At 39.6% G+C, this 21,406-nt stretch overlaps 1 protein-coding gene across 1 annotated transcript; it reads right to left on the minus strand.

Annotated features, from left to right (window-relative positions):
* Positions 1-5,272: 5,272 nt before the first annotated feature.
* On the minus strand, positions 5,273-10,425 carry plk2b (polo-like kinase 2b (Drosophila)). Its single transcript, XM_043689177.1, has 15 exons — positions 10,191-10,425; positions 9,740-9,847; positions 9,517-9,633; positions 9,280-9,409; positions 9,041-9,128; positions 8,860-8,955; positions 8,415-8,613; positions 8,160-8,307; positions 7,888-7,988; positions 7,615-7,759; positions 7,355-7,435; positions 7,090-7,249; positions 6,869-6,998; positions 6,501-6,611; positions 5,273-6,043 (listed from the first exon to the last, which is right to left on the minus strand). Exons 1-15 carry the CDS (start codon positions 10,377-10,379, stop codon positions 5,852-5,854), a joined length of 1,995 nt encoding a protein of 664 aa, XP_043545112.1. The 5' UTR covers positions 10,380-10,425; the 3' UTR covers positions 5,273-5,851.
* Between the last annotated feature and the right edge of the window lie 10,981 nt (positions 10,426-21,406).

Consider the following 21,406-nt stretch of genomic DNA (forward strand, 5'->3'; position numbering starts at 1 on the left):
CAGCTTCTTCAGAACTGAAGTGTTACTGAACCCAAAATGTTAATGCTGCTTTCTCTCCACAGATGCTGCTAGACATGTTGAGTTTTTCCAGTGATTTCTGGTTTTGATTTTGCTTGTAACAACGGAAGCTGTTTGTTCTGAGATAGAAATGTAATCTGAAAACCACTGAACTAGGAGCAAGACAACAATGTAGTCAAGGTCATGAACCACCTAAATTTTGAAAATGGAAGAAGGACTCTTCCCCAGCTGTTTTAACTTCAAACTCATTGAAAAGCCAACCTTCAGACACTTCAACTACAAGAAGATTTGCAGTTCACAGCAAATCCTCAGATTTTACCTCCACTGTAGCTAAAAGATCAATCCAACTAAGAAACTCTAGGATTATGATGAAGGAGACTGAAATAATCCCAAAGTGTAATTATATTACGCTCACACTCAGAATCTTGACTTGGAAATGTCTCACAGTTCTTTCAGAGTCACTGGGTCAAAACCCTGGAATTCTCTCTGTAATGGCATTGTAGGTCTATTGACAGTAAATGGACTACAGCAGCTCAAGAAGGCATTTCACCATCAGCGCCTCAAGGGTAATTAGGGATTGGCAATAAATACCGGCCCAGCCAGCAACATCCCATGAATTAATTTCTAAAAATGTAATTTTAAAAATCTATTTTTTGTGTCTATGATATTGTATATAAGGGGCATTTGTGCTGTAAATATCTGGGGCAATCATTGGATAATAAATATGCTTATTTATTTTTATATTCACAAAGACTTTCATTGGTTGTACTCAGGAAGCCAGGAGTTATATCAAGTAGAATTGAAATTAGGAAGCACATTTTTATATGTTTCTCATCAGCTTATTTACTATCTTTATCACTTCTGAAAAGTATAACTTTTTGCTCAGTAGAATTCCATAAAGTCAGGTACTTCCCAGTAACTTGTCCAAATGTCAATTGATGCTACAGAAGTAATTCAGTGATTGCAAACACCTAATAGGTGCTATAATTAAATGAAATTTAGACTAAACATAAATCATTCTCAAACATTTGCTTGCTCAATATGTAACCACTAAAAGTTTGTACTATTACATTATTGGACACCATGCATCGAGACAGTATAGGATATGAGTTTTGAGTAACAAGGGCACAAGCATCAGTGTTTATCAGCATAGAGAATCACAGTCCCTTGTGTCACTGGCATCTGTCATCAACAAGTATCTCTGTATTAGGTGCTGGATCTTGAGTTGAGGGTGTAGCCTCTGTAGCTTACCTGCTTCTCTATCCTCTTCAATTTTCTCATGATGTGTAGGATTCCACTGGATTTAACCATGACAGTCATACCCCCAAAGCCAGCTGCAGCCTTTCTTTTCGACCATCCTATGGTGATGGCAGTGTTGCTTCTGGTCCTTCGCTCCCCTTGGGTGGTTAGGGACTGACAGCTCTGATACCCTTGTGCCACTTTAAATTTTGTCTTCCACTGAAGGGCTTGCAGGATTCCAGTCTCACTAATCCCTGCATCCTAGGCTTTATTGCCAGGGTCTGATAAGTACCTGTGACTCTTTTGTTGACAATTTCAGGCCCTCAGTCAGAGGAAACATCCTTTCTGCATCCACTCTCGTGAGCCCTTGAAGAATTTTGTCCAGTGAGGTCACCTCTCATTCTTCTCAACTCTAGATAGTACAAGTGTCTTCAATCTCTCTTCTCAGGACAGTCCCTCCATCCCAGGAATTAGTTTAGCGAACCTCTGCTATACTCTCTCTACGGTAATTATATTCTTTCTTAGGTAAAGGGACCAAAGCTGTAAAAGTACTCCACGTTTATTACACCAGTATTTTATACAATTGAGGTGAGACATCTTTACTCCCATATCTAAATACTCTTGCATGTTAGCTCTCACTGACTTACATCCAAGGACATCCAGATCCCTTTGGACATTCACACTTCTCAATGTCTGACCATTGAAGAAATAACCCACATTTCTATTCCTTGCACCAAGTAGATAACCTCACAGTTATCCACATCAGGTCAACTTGATCTCAGCTGGCCAGCAGGAAACATGCTGCAATGTGTTTACACTAAGCCAGAGACAAGAAAATTTAGCTGAAGATTCTACTTCTTGTTTCTTTCTAGAATTTCCCTGTTGGAGAGAGTGCAGATAAATAACTTTCACTGTTAGATTGGATGATTCTTGGCTTTATGCTCTCCACAGTTAAATGACTCAGACCAGACTTTCCAACACCTCTTACTCTCCCACTCCATTAATTATTTGCAAATGGACCTGGGATAAGCAGAAACAAAGAAAAAAAAAAGCTTGCAGATTGCTGTATGACCACTAAGAGTCTTTCTCCTCACTCCCAGTTACAAGAATATATTGGCCGTCATGATGCAAATTAGAATAATGCATCAATGCATTTCCCACCATTTACGTCATTACAAGGTGTGTCTGAATGTTATACTTATGCAGCTAATGTTATTAGCTACTTAGAAATGTTTCGTGTTCAATTTATATCTTTTAGTGGATTAGTACTTAAAAGTTTGAGTTTACATTTGACAAATAGTTGTATATTGCATTGCAAAACCGGATCACAATTGCATTGTTTATTGTGGGTGTTCTCAAAGATTTAATAGGGATGTTCCCTGACTAGTTACATTTCTTGTTAAAGCAAGTCACTTTTAAAATCAATAGTTTGCGTCAACTGAAAAAGAAATCTGATCACATTACTTTGTTACATTTTAGTGCATTTCCTGTATTACCTTTAACTTTACATCAAATATACCTCATTGATTTGAAAGCACCTTGGGACATTCTAACAAGATGCTTACATAAATGCAAGATTTTTGGGGGGATACCTTACAATAATGGTGCAATTTGGCACTGCCTGAACCTTAGTCATACTAAAAATGATGCTTGGTATGCACAATTCACTGAAGATTGGAAATTCAATCTCTTGCCAATAGAGAAGTATAAGTAAAAGAGGTTTGTATAAGTCAAGTGGTAGCTCTCTCACGTGTCTAAAGGTTCTGGATTCAAGCAGACTTGAACCCACAAACTCAGGCTGTCCTCCAGCACCTTGTGGAGGGGCTTTGACATTAACCAGAAACACTCATTTCAGGGGTAAAAGGATTTCAGATCACTTGTGAAGAGCAGATTATTGTTCTTGGTATTCTGGACAAAATTTATTCATCAAGTAACATCATATGGAGATCATCTGGTCAATAGAGTAATGAGAACTTGCTGAGCCCAAATTCTCTGCTGCACGTTACAAAAGCAAACTCTTTTCCAAATGCAGTATTAAATAATTTTAGGTTTAACAAAACTGGTTTCTTAGCTGTTGGTATTATAGTCATCCAAATACTACAAGATTTAATATGGAATCAAAAATGTGTAACAGAGTGGCCTTATAGGAGTAAGGAAGTTTAAAGTTATATCTATTGGAGTCTAGATTTGTTTGAAAGAAATATTCAACCTTCACACAACCCTGCTTAGCTGTCACTTTCTCTTGCCCAAACCTCAGATTCATCATCCCCTGGGTCAATTGCTCAAACTTAACCAAATGCTCAAGAGCCTCATTTCTGCTGCACCATAGCAAGATTTAAACTGTGCATTTTCAAGCCATCCCACTCCATATCCACTTAATTATCTCTGCTCTCAAAACTAAAACACTTTGTACAATTTCCACTTCCTGGCACCAAACAAACTCTCACTTGTCAATATCTAGATGCCTAGAAAACAAAATTCCATCTATTTTCTAGCCATCAGAAAATACTTGCCAAAAGCTTTCTTGAACTCGTCTAGTGTAACCCACTTTGATCTCATATCAAAGTAGATCTAAAGGCACCTTGGGATTCTTGCTATATCTGTGCGTATTTCAAATGCAACTGGCCACAAAAGAGCTTAAATGGCCATGTTACAGTACATTACTGGAGGTTAGAAAGATAGTGATTTTTGTTCAGTGTTGACCATTAATACATTCAAGTGAAATTAAAAATTAATCTTATTCTAACAGGTGGAAAACTGGGAACTACCTACAAACATTTAAATCAATTAGAAATTCCTGCCAACTGTAGTTTTATACAATGGTTTGCTATGCTGGTGAAATATAAAAAAAACCATTGGAAGACTAGTGTCAACATGGAAATTCCAGAACTACACTTGGAGGACTTATTTCTTTGGAAGAGATATAATCAAAACCAAACTTAATGACTCCAGTCTCTACACAAATTGAAATAATTCCCTTTTCTTAAAAGGCAACTCTCTCATTGGGCTGCTTTGGCAATGTAATTTCCTGCAATTAGATAAAATACACTAGTTACAATGCTAACAGCTCCTTCACAGTTGAATTTAGTCATTGTTATCAATGCTGGAGCTTGTGTTTGCACAATTGATCAAATGTGCACTCAGGCTGTGTGTTTCACTAAGGAAGTCAGTTGAGTTTTTAGAATGGCTGATACCTCTACATGTTGGCAGGCAGCATCATATAAAACAGCTATAGCCAAGTTACTTTCACATGACAGTTGACCCCAAAAAGGCATTGAGGGGGGGATAACGGGTGCAGAGGTGGAAAAAGCTGAATAATGTATCAGAACCTCAGGTGGATGGCTTCCAATTAGATTATGGATAGCTTCACTGAAGTTCATGGATGACTTGAACACTTTAGAGAACTGTTCAAGATTGGTACCAATGGGAATTGGTGCCTCAAAACATTACAACAGATCAGCAAGAAAAAAAAGGGACTCAAAACTATGGTTTTTCAAAAATCTATTAATTATATTGATTTTGTTAAGATAACTCATCAGCACAACACCATCCATAAATATCCTGTCCTGTTCATTGTGAAATTTGTCATGCAGTAGGTTTGGGCTATTCTCTGGTTAACAAAGATAAACTGACCAGTAAAAACACAGCAATGTTAGATTGAAGGTGTCATGGTCACAGTACAATTGCATTGTCAGGAAAAATCACCACTTAATGTTGCATATTTTAGTAACTTTGAAACAGAAGTCATCAGTTAAAAGCAGCACAGCTCTTGTTCAATTGCTTGGTCCATCTTAATATTTGAGGACTACAGTTACTGGACCAGCCAGCTAAATGGAGAGCTGTGACAAAGTGAAATTGAATTTCAAATATTCAAATCAGGCTTAAAGTCAAGGTGCAATTCAGATGTGCAGTTATTTTGCAGGCAGCAAATATTTCCCATTTGTGTACTATGCAGAGACAGGACCATACTTAATTGAAGTTAGACTCAGCACCAAAATTTGCCAATACAAGTTCATACAATGAATTCAAGAATCTTTATTAATATTTAAACATGTGACTTGCTCAGCATTTCAGTATCATTGAGCAGGATGTTCAATAAATAATAAATACTCAGTGCATAATAAATTAAGGGATGAAAATGTCCAGCCACAAAACGTGGTGCAAGTGTGTTTGAATTTTTTGTTCTCTGTTCAAAGAACTGAAGTCAGTTTAAATCAACAGCATTAGCTGCATTTAAAAAAATTTGTCCTTTCAACTTGCAAAGTCCAGGTACTCTTAATACTTTCAACTTTCACCTGCTGCACACTTTCCTCTTGCTCTTGGGAACCACAACACATCCTGCCATTTTTTTGCAGCAAAAGAATCATTTCTCTTTGCAATGAAAAATACAGACGCTCCTCAGGCAGCTGCCATATTTCAAGTACTTGTCCCTTTTAAGGTCAGTCCAATAAAGCAGGATTGTAAAAATGCATCTGTCTGGTACCGGCCCAGCACACCAAACGAAATACAAGTTCCTCGTACCGCCTGACAGATGGTTACCTTGGGTCAGTTCCAAACTGAACAAAGCCAAGGCAAAAGCTTTGCATTCCAATTTTTAATTAAATCTTTGTTGCACCATATTCAATGCATATTCCATTCTGGTACGAAGTTCATGTGAACACCCAGACATCAGTAATGTGGAGAGCTTGAATGTAGAAGAAACTCTATCTTCATTGATATAAGTAAGAAGGTACTCCTCATTGTAGTTGCAAATAATGATTTTAGTATGATCATGATAAAAATTCACCTGAGAAAAAGTACAGAAAGATTTAAAAATCTTTTCAAGTCATGAGTAACTTTGTTTCAATTAAATGTTCTACAATCAAATTTCTCTAGCTGCTAACTGATTTAATTTATTCCCAGCAAGTGTCATTTTTCCTTTATCTTGGGTAAATTTAATGTGGGTAAACTCTAGTTACTAGCTCATAATCAGTACAAGTTATCAATGACCCATCTTAACCACAGGTTTAATTCATACATCTGGTGAGCAGATTGTCACACCACATGATTGCAACCATTTGCTAATACAGTATGCCAGCAGATTGAAACAAGTAGATTTGTCATTCAATCTCCTTTCTGGGGAGGATGTCTCACCTTTCAGGTACGCTGGTCAACAAGGCATTAATTAAATTAGACTTGCGTCTGACTTGCCAGGCTATAGCTTAAACATGCTAGTACATGCCACCCAAAAACATAATTCTCACCTGGAATGTGCCATCACTAAAAAGCATCATTAGAGCACGATCAGATTTTAACCATTGAAGAAGGCAGAGTTTGGGCTTCTGGGCATCTGTTGAACTAGGCAAATCACCACCCTGCAAAAGATAAGATCAGAGTTGTTCATGATATCTGCTTTATAAAGTTTCAGTAAAAAACTACTGTTAACTACACTAATCATTAAACATCAAGCAGAGGATGGTAGCATAAGTTTTTTTATATTAAGTACAGAGGAGCAGGGATAGATATTTCTTACATGGTGACATTAGAAACTTAATGTTGCAAAGAACTTTAAAGGATTAGGAGCAAGATTCTTAAACAATGCACAAGTCAAGGAAACATTAGGGATTCTTACCTCCATTAGATTTTCTTCCATGTAGTGTGCAAAGTACTTCAGAATTGTCACTTGACTAATTAGTTTTTCAGGCACATCAAGTGCTGAAAAGATGGAACATTGGCCCAACTCTGCGTAGTACTGGATAGTTCTAAGAACAGGAAAGATATGTTGCAGGTTAGTACCTTCATACTGGTCAATTTGATTGAAAAGATAAGCAAATCAGTTATTAGGCTACGTACTTTTTGTCTGCCAGTAGGCTCATGTGAGTTCCATTGTTGAAGAGGACTCCAACTGTGTGATCTGACAGCTGATACCCAAACCCATACTTATTAGAATAATCCACCCATTTGGTGACCCACTGGAAGGAGAAACTTAGTTGCTGTTTTGGCAGACAGTTACCTGGAAAAGAAGCAAAATAACACTTACTTAAAATGTTAAAGCTGGTAAATAGTAAATTCTGACCCTCAACTCCAGTACATTTCAAAGAATGGTTGCAGTTCTTACCTTCTGGCATATTTTCTAGGCAGCCCTTTAGTACTCTTGCAACTGTGTCAGCAACAGTTCCCATGGTACTATCTTCCAGAGCTGGAAACGAACAAGGAATCATTAATCTGTGCAGCAAATAGTCAACCAAAATGTTTAGACATTCAAAAGTAGTGGTGAAGTTTACACTAAATGTATTTCCTTCACAAATGAAAAGCTTAATGGACTAGATTGCTCATCCATCTTTGCATTTTAATAATGTGATTAATCAAGTTACTTACATTCACTGCTACTGCTGCAGCTTCCCAATGTTCCTCTCACTATCATCCTAATCGAGTCTCTGATCTTTTGTTCACTGTCCTTTGCTGGTGAGGGGGTCTCTGGTTTGACATAGACAACTGGTGATTTGTTTGACAACCTTGACTCCTGTTTAAAAACAAAATCACATCAATTTTACAAGAGTGGCGGATGCATGCACTGATCAATCCTCACTGAAGTTTCAATATATAACTAAAAACAATTCATCTCAATTAAGGTAGCTGAGATCAACCTACCTCATCTGATCGATTTTTGTTGCTCAACTGGTTATTTAGTGACATTTTCTTCAAATCATTCTTCAACTTGTATATTTCATCATCATCTTTACCTAGTTTGTCTGAAAAAGAAATACAAATTGTTTAGTGCAAAGCACTTGTTCAAGTACAAACATTTCTATATACTGCACAGGCATTTTCTAAAATGAAAGGAGGTGACAAGAATTTTAATTCTGCCTTCAGCCATTGTTTCAGTAATGAAAACATGTAAAGCAGCATAATTTTACACTTACTGTGACTATCCAAAAACTTGGCCTTGTCCTTCTTCCCACCAAATAGTGCTGCAGCTGCCTTTTTGAAGAAGCTCTTGGCAGGACTGGACAAATGAAAATCTGGTGCATAGTGACAGCAGGTTTGGGACAGTCTCTCAGGTATAAATCCCTGTAATATGGAGCCAAAGTTTACATTTAGTGTATGCACAATTATAAATAGACTGAGAAAAGTAAAAGGGATAAAAGTAAACAGTGAATTCTTGCAATTCAACAAACCTGAGTGAAGAAGTCATAATGCATGATGTCGTCTAAACTTGGTCGATCCTCTGGATTCCTTGCAAGCATGCTGGCTATCAATTGTTTGGCAGGTAACGACAGTGAAGATGGCATTGTATATCTTGCTTCCCTTATACATTTGTAAGTTTCTTTTAGGTTGGTGGTCTCAAAAGGTGGGCGCCCCAACAGCATTGTAAACCTTTAATGAACAATTTTTTTAAAAAATCAGTTCCTTCATAGCAGCAGTGAGCTAATTTGGTAAATGATTAGGTTGGGATGAATTTTAATCTTCAGTATTCCTAGAGCAAACCTCATGAATAAAATTAGCCACATACAGTGCCTATATTTGATAGTGAGGCAACTCATTGGTTACTAAAAAGATTACAATTTATCCCAATTGTGCTTTAAACATCCAAGCAAACTAAAATGGAACACAAATACTTACATTACACAACCTAATGCCCAGATATCAGATTCACAGCCATGCCCTTGTTTGTTGAGAACTTCAGGAGACAAGTAGTTTGGTGTGCCACAGATAGTTCTGCAAGGATAGTGTAGAGGTTAGCACTGAACAATTCCATAATATTCACCACAATCAAAACTCCATAGATATCTGGACTTCTTACCTGCTCCTTTGCTCCACTGGTTCCAGTTTTGCTGCTAATCCAAAATCTCCTATTTTCAGTTCCATGGATTCATTGATAAAGAAGTTTCCTGCAATCAACAAGCAACTAATTTAAAATAGCATTAACCACTATTTTCCATTTGATTATTTTCTTTGGAAGAGATTGGAGGCATTGATGCCTTTAAACCATAATTTCCACATGCAGATGGGGAGATAAGTTATAAAGCAACATAGCGGTACCTAATTTGAGGTCTCTGTGTAGGATTTCTTGTTCATGTAGGCACTTCAGCCCTGATACTATCTGCCGGAGGTAGTACCGCACTTCAGGTTCCGTCAAAACCTTCCTAGCTTTCAGTATGTGAGCCATTGACTAGAAATACAAACAAACAATGAACAGTTATACACCTTTATAAAAAGAGATATAGGCAAATGTTGCACTTCAAGTTTAATTATCAGGGAGAAAGGATCAATACTTACTCTTCTGCTGCAGTGTTCCAACAGGATATAAATGTTTTCATTATCTTCAAAGTGATGGTAAAAACGTACAATGTGTTTATGGTGAAGAGTTTGGTGCAGCTCAATTTCTCGATCAATCTGTTAAGAAAATGTTTTAGAAGTTCAGCCTCTAGATTTTCCACCAATCTGACCAAAGTGGCAACATTGCCAACTACAATTCAAGTAGATAGATAAGGTAACTCACCTTCTCCCTCTGATGGGGCTTGGCCACTCTGGAGTGCGGGATGATCTTTGCAGCATAAACACGGTTAGTAGTCAGGTCAGTCATTTCGTAGCATTTCGCAAAACCTCCCTAAGCAAGAAAAGAATTCACGAGTTTTGTTTTAAATGTAAATACTTACGAGAACATTTAAGTTTTTTTTGCTGTACTGCCACCTAAACAGATGACAATTTCGTAGCAAAGAAAAGCTAGTTACTGTATTAAACACGCAGTGCTTATTGATAATAGCTTATACCGAAAAGCCTTAAACTGAACACTGCGGACTGGAGCAACAATGCACAACCAAAAATTCTACAGAGATGATCGACTTGAAGTTTGGTCAGGACTTGTTCAATGATTGAACTACATTTACAAATATTGTAAGGCGTTGAGTACGCCTGTCTTTCCTCTCTCTCTAAAAGCAGTTTCTATTTACCTTTCCTAACACTTTTCCTCTGCAGTAGCATTTGCCAGTAGCGGGGTCGGTTATAATCCGGGACATCTCGGTGTTGGAGTATGTTAACTCTCCCTGCCTTTTGCTACCACGGTGTTCGGCGGACTTGCCAAGAGGCTGTTCGCACATTTTAGAGTTTTGTTGGTAAGTGATAGTCCTCAGTAATTCCATTCCTTACTTGGAGCAGCGCTCTCCAGACTGAATGAGCCAGACCGCCGGGCGCGCTCTCCTTTATACCCTCCCCTTCAATGCGTCACAATGACATTCACTGCAGACTCTCGTTACCGCCTTACCCCACCGAACCGTCATTCTTATTGGTTAAGGACTATGCCAATCATTCCACCCCGAAATCTGATTGGACAAAACCAGCGCTGGCTGGACAGATTATCAACCTCGAGAGCTATCAATGACCTTAATGACAAGTACAGTATTCTATCCAAACAAAGTCATCATTGGATGATGTTTGTACTATATTGAAATACTTACTTATATTATTCTGTTCATTTCTCTGTCTGTACGCTCAACAAAATTTGTATTTGCAAAAATGCAGATGGGCGGAGGGCTTGCATTTTTGTACGGAATATCGACTGTTTAAAATATATGTCCAGTCCATCTCATTGCAACTTTATCAATCATCTCACAGTCGTTATTGTTTCCATTTGTCTCCATACCTCGGTTTTATCTCCGAACACGTCGTTAACTGCTGTTTCTAGAGCTACCTAATATAAATTCATGTCAGACTGTTACAGTTTATCAGTTCTTTATCTGTTGAACATAACTCCTTTCCAGCTGCACGCATCAAACTGTCATTGTGCGTTTCCGTAACTGTTTATTTTGTAACGACACATTAAGTAGCCAGACACGCACGCACGCGATGATAAGCAGCTTGTGGCTTTACAAGGGGAAAAGATGGGGACCAGATAAATAACTGCTTTGCATTTATTAAAGGTCGGATACGTTTTTGGTTTTCTTACTAGTGGATCAATTCAAAGCGAGACAAATCAGAGATTTTACTATAAATCCATTAATTGTGAGCTTCATCTTTGCCTTATGCAAGCTAAGATGACTTTCTGGGATTTATTGGAATTGTCTCCAGCAATACAGTGTCAAATGAGGCACTGAATAACAGAAAATCTTTCATTTAAAAACGTGTCAATTTTCATTTTGATCAATGTGTACGGCAAAATTTATACGGTAATGTTTACATCCTGAGTTCTATATTTTACTTAACACAAAAACTTAAAATTCATGATTTCAGTCTTCTAGGATTTGTAATAACTGAATGGGTTTGATTTTTGGTAAAATTGATGTATGTTGATTAGACAGAAACGTATCACACAGAAATCTGGAAACTAACCGTCGCTTGAAACGATGTGCGATGTGGTTTATTTGTACAGAGCGCCACCAATTGCTCTCACATATAAAATACAGCATCACTTACATTGAGACTGCTGTATTGGCATGTTTAATAAGGACCAACAGTGTTTAGCTCCACCTGCCGGACAAATGTCAATCTAAAATTTGCAATAAAATTTGCAAAATGCTGGGAACAGTTGGGGTTTGGCAACAGCTGTAGAAAGGCATACGAGTTAACTTTTCAAATGCACTGTGAAATTTATAACGCCTTCACAAAAACTAATGCCAACATATAAGAAGTCTCTTAATTGAGAAATAGAAGCCTTAGATTTTCTCTTGATTTCAATCTATTATGGGGCATGTAGATTATATGGAGTAAAATGATGCCTCTGAACGTCCCCACTCATCATTACCAGTTTGTTATTTTGGGATATCGGAATATTGGGTGGCCTTGTTGACAATGGCAGCTCTGAGAAGATCTTGGGGATGGAAGAAGTGGGAAATGAGAGAGTAACAGTGGCTTACAATATTTTTGTGGAGACTCAAAGAGTAGTTGAGTGTTGACGGCCTAGTGGTGTGATCACTGGTCTCCTAATCCAGAGACCCAGGGAATGATCTGGGGGCCCAGGTTTGAATTCTGTCATGATAGATGGTGGAATTTGAATTCAGTAAAAATTTGAAATTGAGAGACTAATTAAGACCATGAAATCATTGTCAATTGTTGGGAAAACCCATCTGGTTCACTAATGCCCTTTAGGGAAGGAAACTGCTATCCTTACCCAGTCTGGCCTACATGTGACTCCAGACCCACAGCAATGTGGTTGACACTTAACTGCCCTGTGGGCAATTAGGGATGGGCAATAAATGCTAGTCTAGCCAGTGACATCCACTTCCTGTGAATGAATTTAAAATAAAAGTTGTGGGCCCACTTGGCAACAGCTGTAGAAAGGCATACGAGTTAACTTTTCAAATGCACTGTGAAATTTATAACGCCTTCACAAAAACTAATGCCAACATATAAGAAGTCTCTTAATTGAGAAATAGAAGCCTTAGATTTTCTCTTGATTTCAATCTATTATGGGGCATGTAGATTATATGGAGTAAAATGATGCCTCTGAACGTCCCCACTCATCATTACCAGTTTGTTATTTTGGGATATCGGAATATTGGGTGGCCTTGTTGACAATGGCAGCTCTGAGAAGATCTTGGGGATGGAAGAAGTGGGAAATGAGAGAGTAACAGTGGCTTACAATATTTTTGTGGAGACTCAAAGAGTAGTTGAGTGTTGACGGCCTAGTGGTGTGATCACTGGTCTCCTAATCCAGAGACCCAGGGAATGATCTGGGGGCCCAGGTTTGAATTCTGTCATGATAGATGGTGGAATTTGAATTCAGTAAAAATTTGAAATTGAGAGACTAATTAAGACCATGAAATCATTGTCAATTGTTGGGAAAACCCATCTGGTTCACTAATGCCCTTTAGGGAAGGAAACTGCTATCCTTACCCAGTCTGGCCTACATGTGACTCCAGACCCACAGCAATGTGGTTGACACTTAACTGCCCTGTGGGCAATTAGGGATGGGCAATAAATGCTAGTCTAGCCAGTGACATCCACTTCCTGTGAATGAATTTAAAATAAAAGTTGTGGGTCCACAGAATAAGATGGTAGAAAGTGGAAAGTAGTCACTGGACAATAATTCAGAGACCTGGGTTTATGCTCTGGAGACTTGGGTTTGAATGCCCTCACAGCAGAAGACAAGTAATACACCCAGAATTAAAAGCTAGTCTAACAGTGACCATCATTGCTGATTGTTGTAAAACCACATCAGGTTCAATAATGTCCTTCAGGGAAGGAGAATCTTACATTCTCATATCCTGGCTTACATGTAACTTCAAATGTTATATTGACTCTTAAATACTCCCCAAAATGGCCAAGCAAAGCACTCAGTTACATTTAAGTGTTACAAAGTCTGATAAAAGGCAGGAATCCAGATGGTTCATGTGGCATCAAACAAGGCATTGGAAATGTCAATGGTACACACAGTCCACTCGACCTTTCAAAGTTCTCTTCATCACATCTGGACCTTTGTCAAAATTGAGAGAGCTGTCCCATAGAATACTCAAGCAACAGCCTAAAATAGTCATACTCACACACAATATGCTGAATTCACCGCCACCATCACAATATGAAACAAAGAATTGCAGGTGCAGGAGAACTGAAACAAGAACAGAACATGCTGGAGAAACTCAGCAGGTCCAGTGGCAGCTTTAGAGGGAAAACAGAATTGATGTTTTTAGTTTGGTGACACTTAGTCATTACTGAAAGCAGCTGTGAAATGGTGGGATCATCATCACTATCCAGGTCATGTTTATTCTACTAGTAGAACAGACCAGCCAGAGATGACAGCACAGTGGTATGCAGTCAGGAGGCATTTACCCTGGGAGTCCGCACCATTGACTGTAGACCCTGGAGTCTGGCATCAGGTACAATATGAGTAAGGAAGCCTCCTGCTGATTACCACATACTTACCTCTCCTACTTCACCCCGCATCCCCACCCATGCCAATTGATGAATCTGAATCAGCACCCATCCATGTTGAAAGCCTTTTGGAGGATGCACTGAGGTAAGGGCTGATCATGGTCTCTGGGTTGGCAATTTCAATGTCCATCTCCAAGAACCAGGTCTTAAAGGGCATAGCTGCTAGACAGGACCTGCAGTAGATAGTGAGGGGATCATCAAGAAGAAAAACAAACTTGACTTCATTCACACCAATGTAAGAGTAAAAGATGTGTCTGTGCTTGACAGTAATGGCAAAGTGACCACAGCTCAGTCCTTGTGGAGAAGCACTGTGGAAAATTGCACAGGTATATTCTGTGTAGAAAAGCAGGAAAAATCCAACCTTAACACCTGAGCAACCTATTCTCATTCCTCAGCAAGGTGATGAAAAGTGTTATTAAAAGGTACTTACTCCATATTAACCTGCCCGTTTATAGTTATTTTTGCTTCTGCCAGGCCCAACTAGCTCCTGACCTCATTCGTGTTATGATCCCAATTGGCGTTCCTGTTGGATACGTCAGTACCTAAAATGAAACCCGGCTTGAGAGAGCAGCTTATAAAAAAGAAATTAGCTCAGTGGTCATTGACTGAAACATAAACACATAAGGCTACATATTTCATTTGACAATGAAATGTAGTTTATGACACAAAAGGAAAACTCAAAACAAACTGAGATAGAAGACAGTTTGAAAGATCTTAAATCACACAGAAAAACATCTTATTTATTCCCCAACAGTGTTTCAAACAGTTTTAAACAGGAAAATGTTCCCCTCTACCTCAATTCTTTAAGTTCAACTCAACTGATTCTTCTGAGTTATTTCCTGTGAACTGTGAAGACCTCGTACATAAACACTTACGAAATAGAGAGGTTAGGCTTCCTCAGTTTTCAATAGCCTGCAGATTGCTAACAAACGTGCATCATATGGATGTTATACAAACTTACATTCCACTAAAATAACATTCCCTGAACTGTTCAACATTCTTTCCTGTGACAGAAAATATATTTTGCTTCTGACCCCAAAAAGTGTCCATTACCATTGCCAACATATTCAATTACTATCCCTGAATCCCCCATCATCAACAACCTGAGGATTTCCCATTGACCAGAAATGGAACATCTAAATACAAGTAAAATATGAATACAAATATATACATAAACTTGACATTTAAATAAAGTAGCTCCAGGAGCAACTCAGAGGTTAGGAATACTGCAGTAAACAACTCACCTTCTTATTCCCAAAACATGTACACAATGCAGAAGTCAGGAATGCGATGGAATACTCCCCACTTGCCTGGATGAGCACACCTCCAATAATTCTCTCACCAACTGGACGTGTGACCCACCTACTCAAAATGACTAACTAATTTATATATTTCAATAAAATCACTCTCATGAATCAAACTAATTAACCTGAGTGTCACTAGTTCTAAAGCAAATATATTCTTCCATACGTGATGAAGGCTATATGCTGTATTCCAGATGTTATCTCACTAAAGCTCCCTATAATAGCAGTAAAGATTCAGTAGGAAGAGGAAAGAAGGTCTGCTGAGGGAATATGATGAGCTAGGAGCAAAATTATAAAACAGAACCACAAAGGTAATAATCTCTGAATTACTACTTGATCCCTCAAGCAAATTGGCACAGGCTCAACAAGATTAAAGAGGTAAGCAGATGTCTTAAAGATTGGCATTGGAGAAAACGGGTTCAAATTCATGGCACATTGATACCAGTACTGGGGAAGGAGGGAGCTATTCCGATGGGATGGAATCATACTGAGACCAGAGTCTTGGCACAGACTGAAACTGGTAGTTGTGATGCCGGTGGGGCAGGGTGGGGAGGGGGCGGGCACTGTTGGAGGGGAGGCCTTGCTGCTAAGTAATGAAATTAAATCAGTAGGAACAAGTGATATAGAGACAGAAGGTGTAGAATCTGTATGGGTACAGTTGAGGAATCGCAAAGAAAAAATTATACTTTTGGGCATTGTGTACATGCCTCCTAGCAGTAGTCGGGATGTGGACAAGTAAAGGAATTCAAAGAGTGTCAACAAAACGGTTTCATTTGGAGCAGCTTGTGGTAAAGCCCATTAGGGAACAACAATTTTGGGTTTGGTGATGCATAATGAAGTAAACTTGATTAGGGAGCTTAATATGATCAAACCCAGACGACAGTGACCATAATATGATAGAATTCATCCTGCAATTTGAGAGGGAGAAGATTGTAATGGTATTACAATTGAGTAAAGTTAACTACAAAGACATGGGGGAGGAGTTGATTGGAAGGGGAGCCTAGCAGGGAAGATGGTGGCGTAGCAACAGCAGGAACTTTTGGGGGTAATTCGAGAGGCACAGCAGAAATTCATCCCAAGGAAGAGGAAACATACTAAGGATGAGGCAACCATGGCTGACAAGCAAAGTCGGGATCAGCATAAAAGCAAAAGCGAAGGAAAAAAATTATATAGTATGATGAAAGTTAGTGGGAAGACAGATGATTGGGAAGGTTTAAAAAACCAGCAGAGGCTAACTAAGAAAGCAATAAAGAGGGAGAAGATGAAATATGAGTGTAAGCTAGCTAGTAATACAAAAAGATTGTAAGAGGTTTTTTTATATATGTAACAAGTAAGAGGGAGGCAAGAGTGGACATTAAGCAGTTGGAAAATGAGGCTGGATAAGTATTAATGGAGAATAAAGAAATGGCAGAGAAACTAAATCAGTTTTCACAGAAGAAGATACTAGCAGCATACCAGAATTTCAAGAGAGTCTGGGGTTGACGTGAGTGTAAAGGCACTAAGGGAAAAGCTGAATGGTTTTGAAGGTGGATAAATCACCCAGGCTAGATGTTTTTTTTTCCCAGGGGCAGTAGAGGCATTGATGGTGACCCTTCAGGAATCACTAGAGTCAGGGAGGGTCCCAGAGAATTGGAAAAAGGCTAAAGTAGCTCAGTTCCAAGGAAGGGTCACCAGATCTGAAACATTAACTTTGATTTCTCTTCACAGATGCTGCCAGACCTGCTGAGCTTTTCTAGAAACTTCTGTTTCTGCAGTTCTTTCAGTTTTTACTAGCTAATGTAACACCCCTGTTTAAGAAGGGACAAAGGCAGAAGACAGAAAACCATAGGGCAGTTAGTCTGACCTTGGTCATTGGTAAGATTTTAGTGTCCATTAATAAAGATACGGAGTACTTGGCGAGGCATGATAAAATATGGCTTCATCAGCACAGCTTCATTAAGGGGAGTTATGCCTGACAAATCTGTTAGAATCTTTTGAGGAGGTAACAAGCAAGTTAGACAAAGGGGAGACAGTGGATGTGATCTATTTGGATTTCCAGAAAGCCTTTGATAAGGTATTGCACAGATTCCTGATGAAGGGCTTATGCTCAAAGCATTAACTTGCCTGCTCCTCAGATGCTGCCTGACCTGCTGTGCTTTTCCAGCATCACACTCTCGACTCTGATCTCCAGCATCTGCAGTCCTCACTTTCTCCAAGGTACTGCAGAGGAAGCTTCTAAATAAGATAAGGGGCCCGTGATGTTCGGGGCAAGTTACTGGCATGGATTGAGGATCGCCAGACTGGCAGAAGGCAGAGAGTGGGGATAAAGGGGTCTTTTTCATGACTACAGTTGGTGACTAATGGAGTTCCACAGGTGTCAGTGTTGGGACCACAAATATCCATGTTATTATTTTAACAAGCTGGGCAAACCAACTGAGGCCATTATTGCTAAGTTTGCAGGTGACACAAAGATAGGTTGAGGGACAGGTAGTGTTGAGAAAGGGGGAGACTGCAGAAGGACTTGGACAAACTAAGAGAGTGGGCAAAGAAGTGGCAGATGGAATACAATATGGGAAAGTGTGAGGTTATATACTTTGGTAGGAAGAATAGAAAAAATGGGGAAAGGCTTCAGAAATCTTAAGCACAAAGGAGTCTTAGTTCAGGATTTTCTTCAGTTGGCAGTTAGGAAGACAAATGCAATGCTAGCAATCAATTTTGACAGGACTAGAATACAAGAGCAGAGACGTACTGCTGAAACTGTATAAGGCTCTGGTCAAACCCCTTTGACATTTTGATCAGTTTTGGCCCCCTGTATCTAGGAAGGATGTGCTGGCCTTGGAGAAGGTTCAGGTGAGGTTCACAAGAATATTCCTGGGAAAAATAGACTTGTCATTTGAGGAGCAGTCTGGGTCTGCACTCAATGGAGTTTTGAAGGATGAGCGAGGATCTCATTGAAACATGCAGAGTATTGAGAGACCTGGAGAGAGTGAAAGTGGAGACGATGTTTCCACTTGTAGGAGAGACCCAAGGGCACAGCCTCAGAGTGAACAGAGAACCCTTTACAAATAAGATGAGCAGAAATTTCTTCAGCTGTGGGAGGTGAATCTGTGGAAATCATTGCAACAGAAATCTGTGGAGGTCAAGTCATTGAGTGTATTTGAGACAGTGATAGATAGGTTCTTGATTAGTAAGGGGATCAAAGGTTACAGAGAGAATGTAGGAGAATGAGCTTGAGAAACATATCCGCCATGATTGGTGGAGTAAACTCAGTGGGATGAATGGCCTATTTCTCTTCCTATATCTTATGGTCTTCTTGTCTTATGTAGCAGTTTCAGGGCAATCCCCAGTTTTAAAAGGAAAGACAGAAAGAAAATGACCTTTTGTGAAAAACTGGTCAACATGACATCTGTGCCTGAATCAGGATTTCCCATCAGGCCTGCCAGAATAAGGACACATCTGTTTCTGGAGACAAAGATCCTCAGAGGTATGAGACAACTCAACCAACAAAACAGCACCTGCCAGATATTGTATCAAGGGACAGGCACAGAAACAGTAATGAACCCAAAACTGTTAACAATGGGGTCTATCTAGTTAATGGGATAACGATTTACTGTAATCTGAAAACAGTTTGGGAGGCTCCATGAAGTCATCAAAACTTCAGTTAAGTAAATTTGGGACGGTTTAGATCAGAGTGGTGCTGGAAAAGCACAGCACGTTAGGCAGCATCCGAGGAGCAGGCCTCTCGGACGCTGTCTGACCTGCTGTGCTTTTCCAGCACCACTCTGATCTAAACTCTGGTTTCCAGCATCTGCAGTCCTCACTTTTGCTGACTAAATTTGGGAAAACATCGACCCTGTCTACAACCTCGGACTTCAGAAGTCCGCAACAACATCCGAGGCAGAGAGGGAGCTCCACCAGACAAGCAACAAGTCCCTCTGAGACTGTAAGAACCCTTTTCAGGCCTGAGACACTCCTACTCTGGAGTAGTTGGTTAGGCATAGAGGAGGTTGTATAATTCTTAAAGCATAAGCACCCTGTAAATTGTGTAAGGTTAAAGATTTACGTTTTGTTCGCTCCAGTTTTCTTATTACTTATATCGGTATAGAGTATAAGTTTCATCGAAGTATTGTACGGATTGGGCAAGTTGAATATTTTGTCTGTAATAAAGTTCACTGGTAATTTTGAACTCATATTTGAGTCTGTCTGTGTTTCTTCTGGGTACACCAATTCTGGCTGAGTTCACAGCAGATCCCAGACTAGAATTCCAGTGTCAAGGACCAAAGGGTGATCCGGGTGATTCGCACCGCCCACTCAAGGGGGAATTTGCTGGCCCGGATAACCAGTTTGATCTCTCTTTTTTTCTCTCTTGGAAGTACTGCCCACGTGGGTAGGTACCAAGTAGCTGTTGTCCCACCAACAAGAGAGGGCATTGCCCAGGCATTGATGGCGGCCGTGATTACTGTGTGGAGATAAGTTCCGACTTGCTGGTCAGGCTATAAACAGTGAGCGCGGTTCAGTGCTCTGTCTCCAGCCGAGTTGCCCTAGTGCGGCATTCCAGGTCTTTGAAGTTTCACAGCCTGCTGGAGAGAGACCACCACAGTAATTGGTGAACCCCAGACACTGACCTGAGTGCGGAGTAAAGGCAAGCAGCCCCTCCACACTTATGAGACAGGTTGGTTTGACTGGACCTGTATTCACTAGAGTTTAGAAGCATGACAGCGTCTCAGATTGCAATGTGCAATATTCTAACTGGGGAGCCTTACAGACTAGATGCAGAGAGGATATTTTCCCTGACTAGGAGTCTAGAGACAGGAGTTATAGTCTCAGGTTATAGGGCAGGCCATTTAGCACTGAGATAAACATTTCTTCACGTGAGAGGTGGTTAACCCAAGGAATTAACTTCCACAGAAAGCTGTGGTTGGCTGAGTATATTTAAAAAAGAGATTGATACATTTTTAGATATTGAAGGCATCACAGGCTATGGAGAGTAAGTGGGATTATAGCATTGAAATAGAGGATAAGCCATAGCCAAATTGAATGATGGAATAGGCTCAAAGGATCAAATAGCCTATTTCTGTTCTCAGTTTCTATGTTTCATCAAAAGGAGTTCAGTTTTAAGAGCAGACAAGGGAAAACAGATTTACCTCAGTAAATAGGTTTAGTTTGTGAAATTGCCAGACCAAAGGTGTTTGGTTAGAAATTGCAATTAATAAAAAGATGAGAAAGTTCAAGCTTTCAGCTTTGTGAGTTTCATGTAAGAAGACTCCACAGTTCATTGGACAGAAACTGGGCAGAATGTGTACAGTCAATAGAGTCTTAGAGTTATAGAGCATGGAAACAGGCCCTTTGCCTAACTCATCCATTCTGACTAGGTTTCCTAAACTAAACTGGACTAGGACCAAGACAGTAAGCACAGCCGAGACCATCACGGAAACAAACTTTCCATGCATGCACACCATTTATATGGCTCACTGCCACAGAAAGGCTGTTAACATCATCAAAGACCCATCGCACCTTGGTAATGCTCTCCTACAACCTCTTTAGTCATGCACCAGCAAGTTCAAGAACAGCTTCTTCCTGGCCATAATTAGACTGATCAATGGATTCTCTAACCCCAAATAATGCTAATTTTGCTAACATTGATCTCGCCTACCACACACCCTATACAATGTAACCTGTATGCCTCTGTCTAAGTTGTTTTACAACCGCTGATCTGTATATCTTTGCTTACTATGATCTGCCTATACTGCTCGAAAACAAAACTGTTCACTGTACTTCGGTACACATGACAATAAACCGTGACAATAAGTCGTAATCAACTAGTCCCATCCACCTGTGTTTGGCCCATATCCCTCTCAACCTCCCTATCCATATACCTGACCAAATGTCTTTTTAATATTGTAATTGTACCTGCCTCTACTATTTCCCCTGGCAGCACGTTCCATGTACACACCACCCTCTGTGTAAAAATGTTGCCCCTCAGGTCTTTTTAAAATATTTCCCCTCTCATGTTACACCTA

Source organism: Chiloscyllium plagiosum, chromosome 1 (assembly GCF_004010195.1).
Source record: "Chiloscyllium plagiosum isolate BGI_BamShark_2017 chromosome 1, ASM401019v2, whole genome shotgun sequence".
Classification (NCBI taxonomy): Eukaryota; Metazoa; Chordata; class Chondrichthyes; order Orectolobiformes; family Hemiscylliidae; genus Chiloscyllium; species Chiloscyllium plagiosum.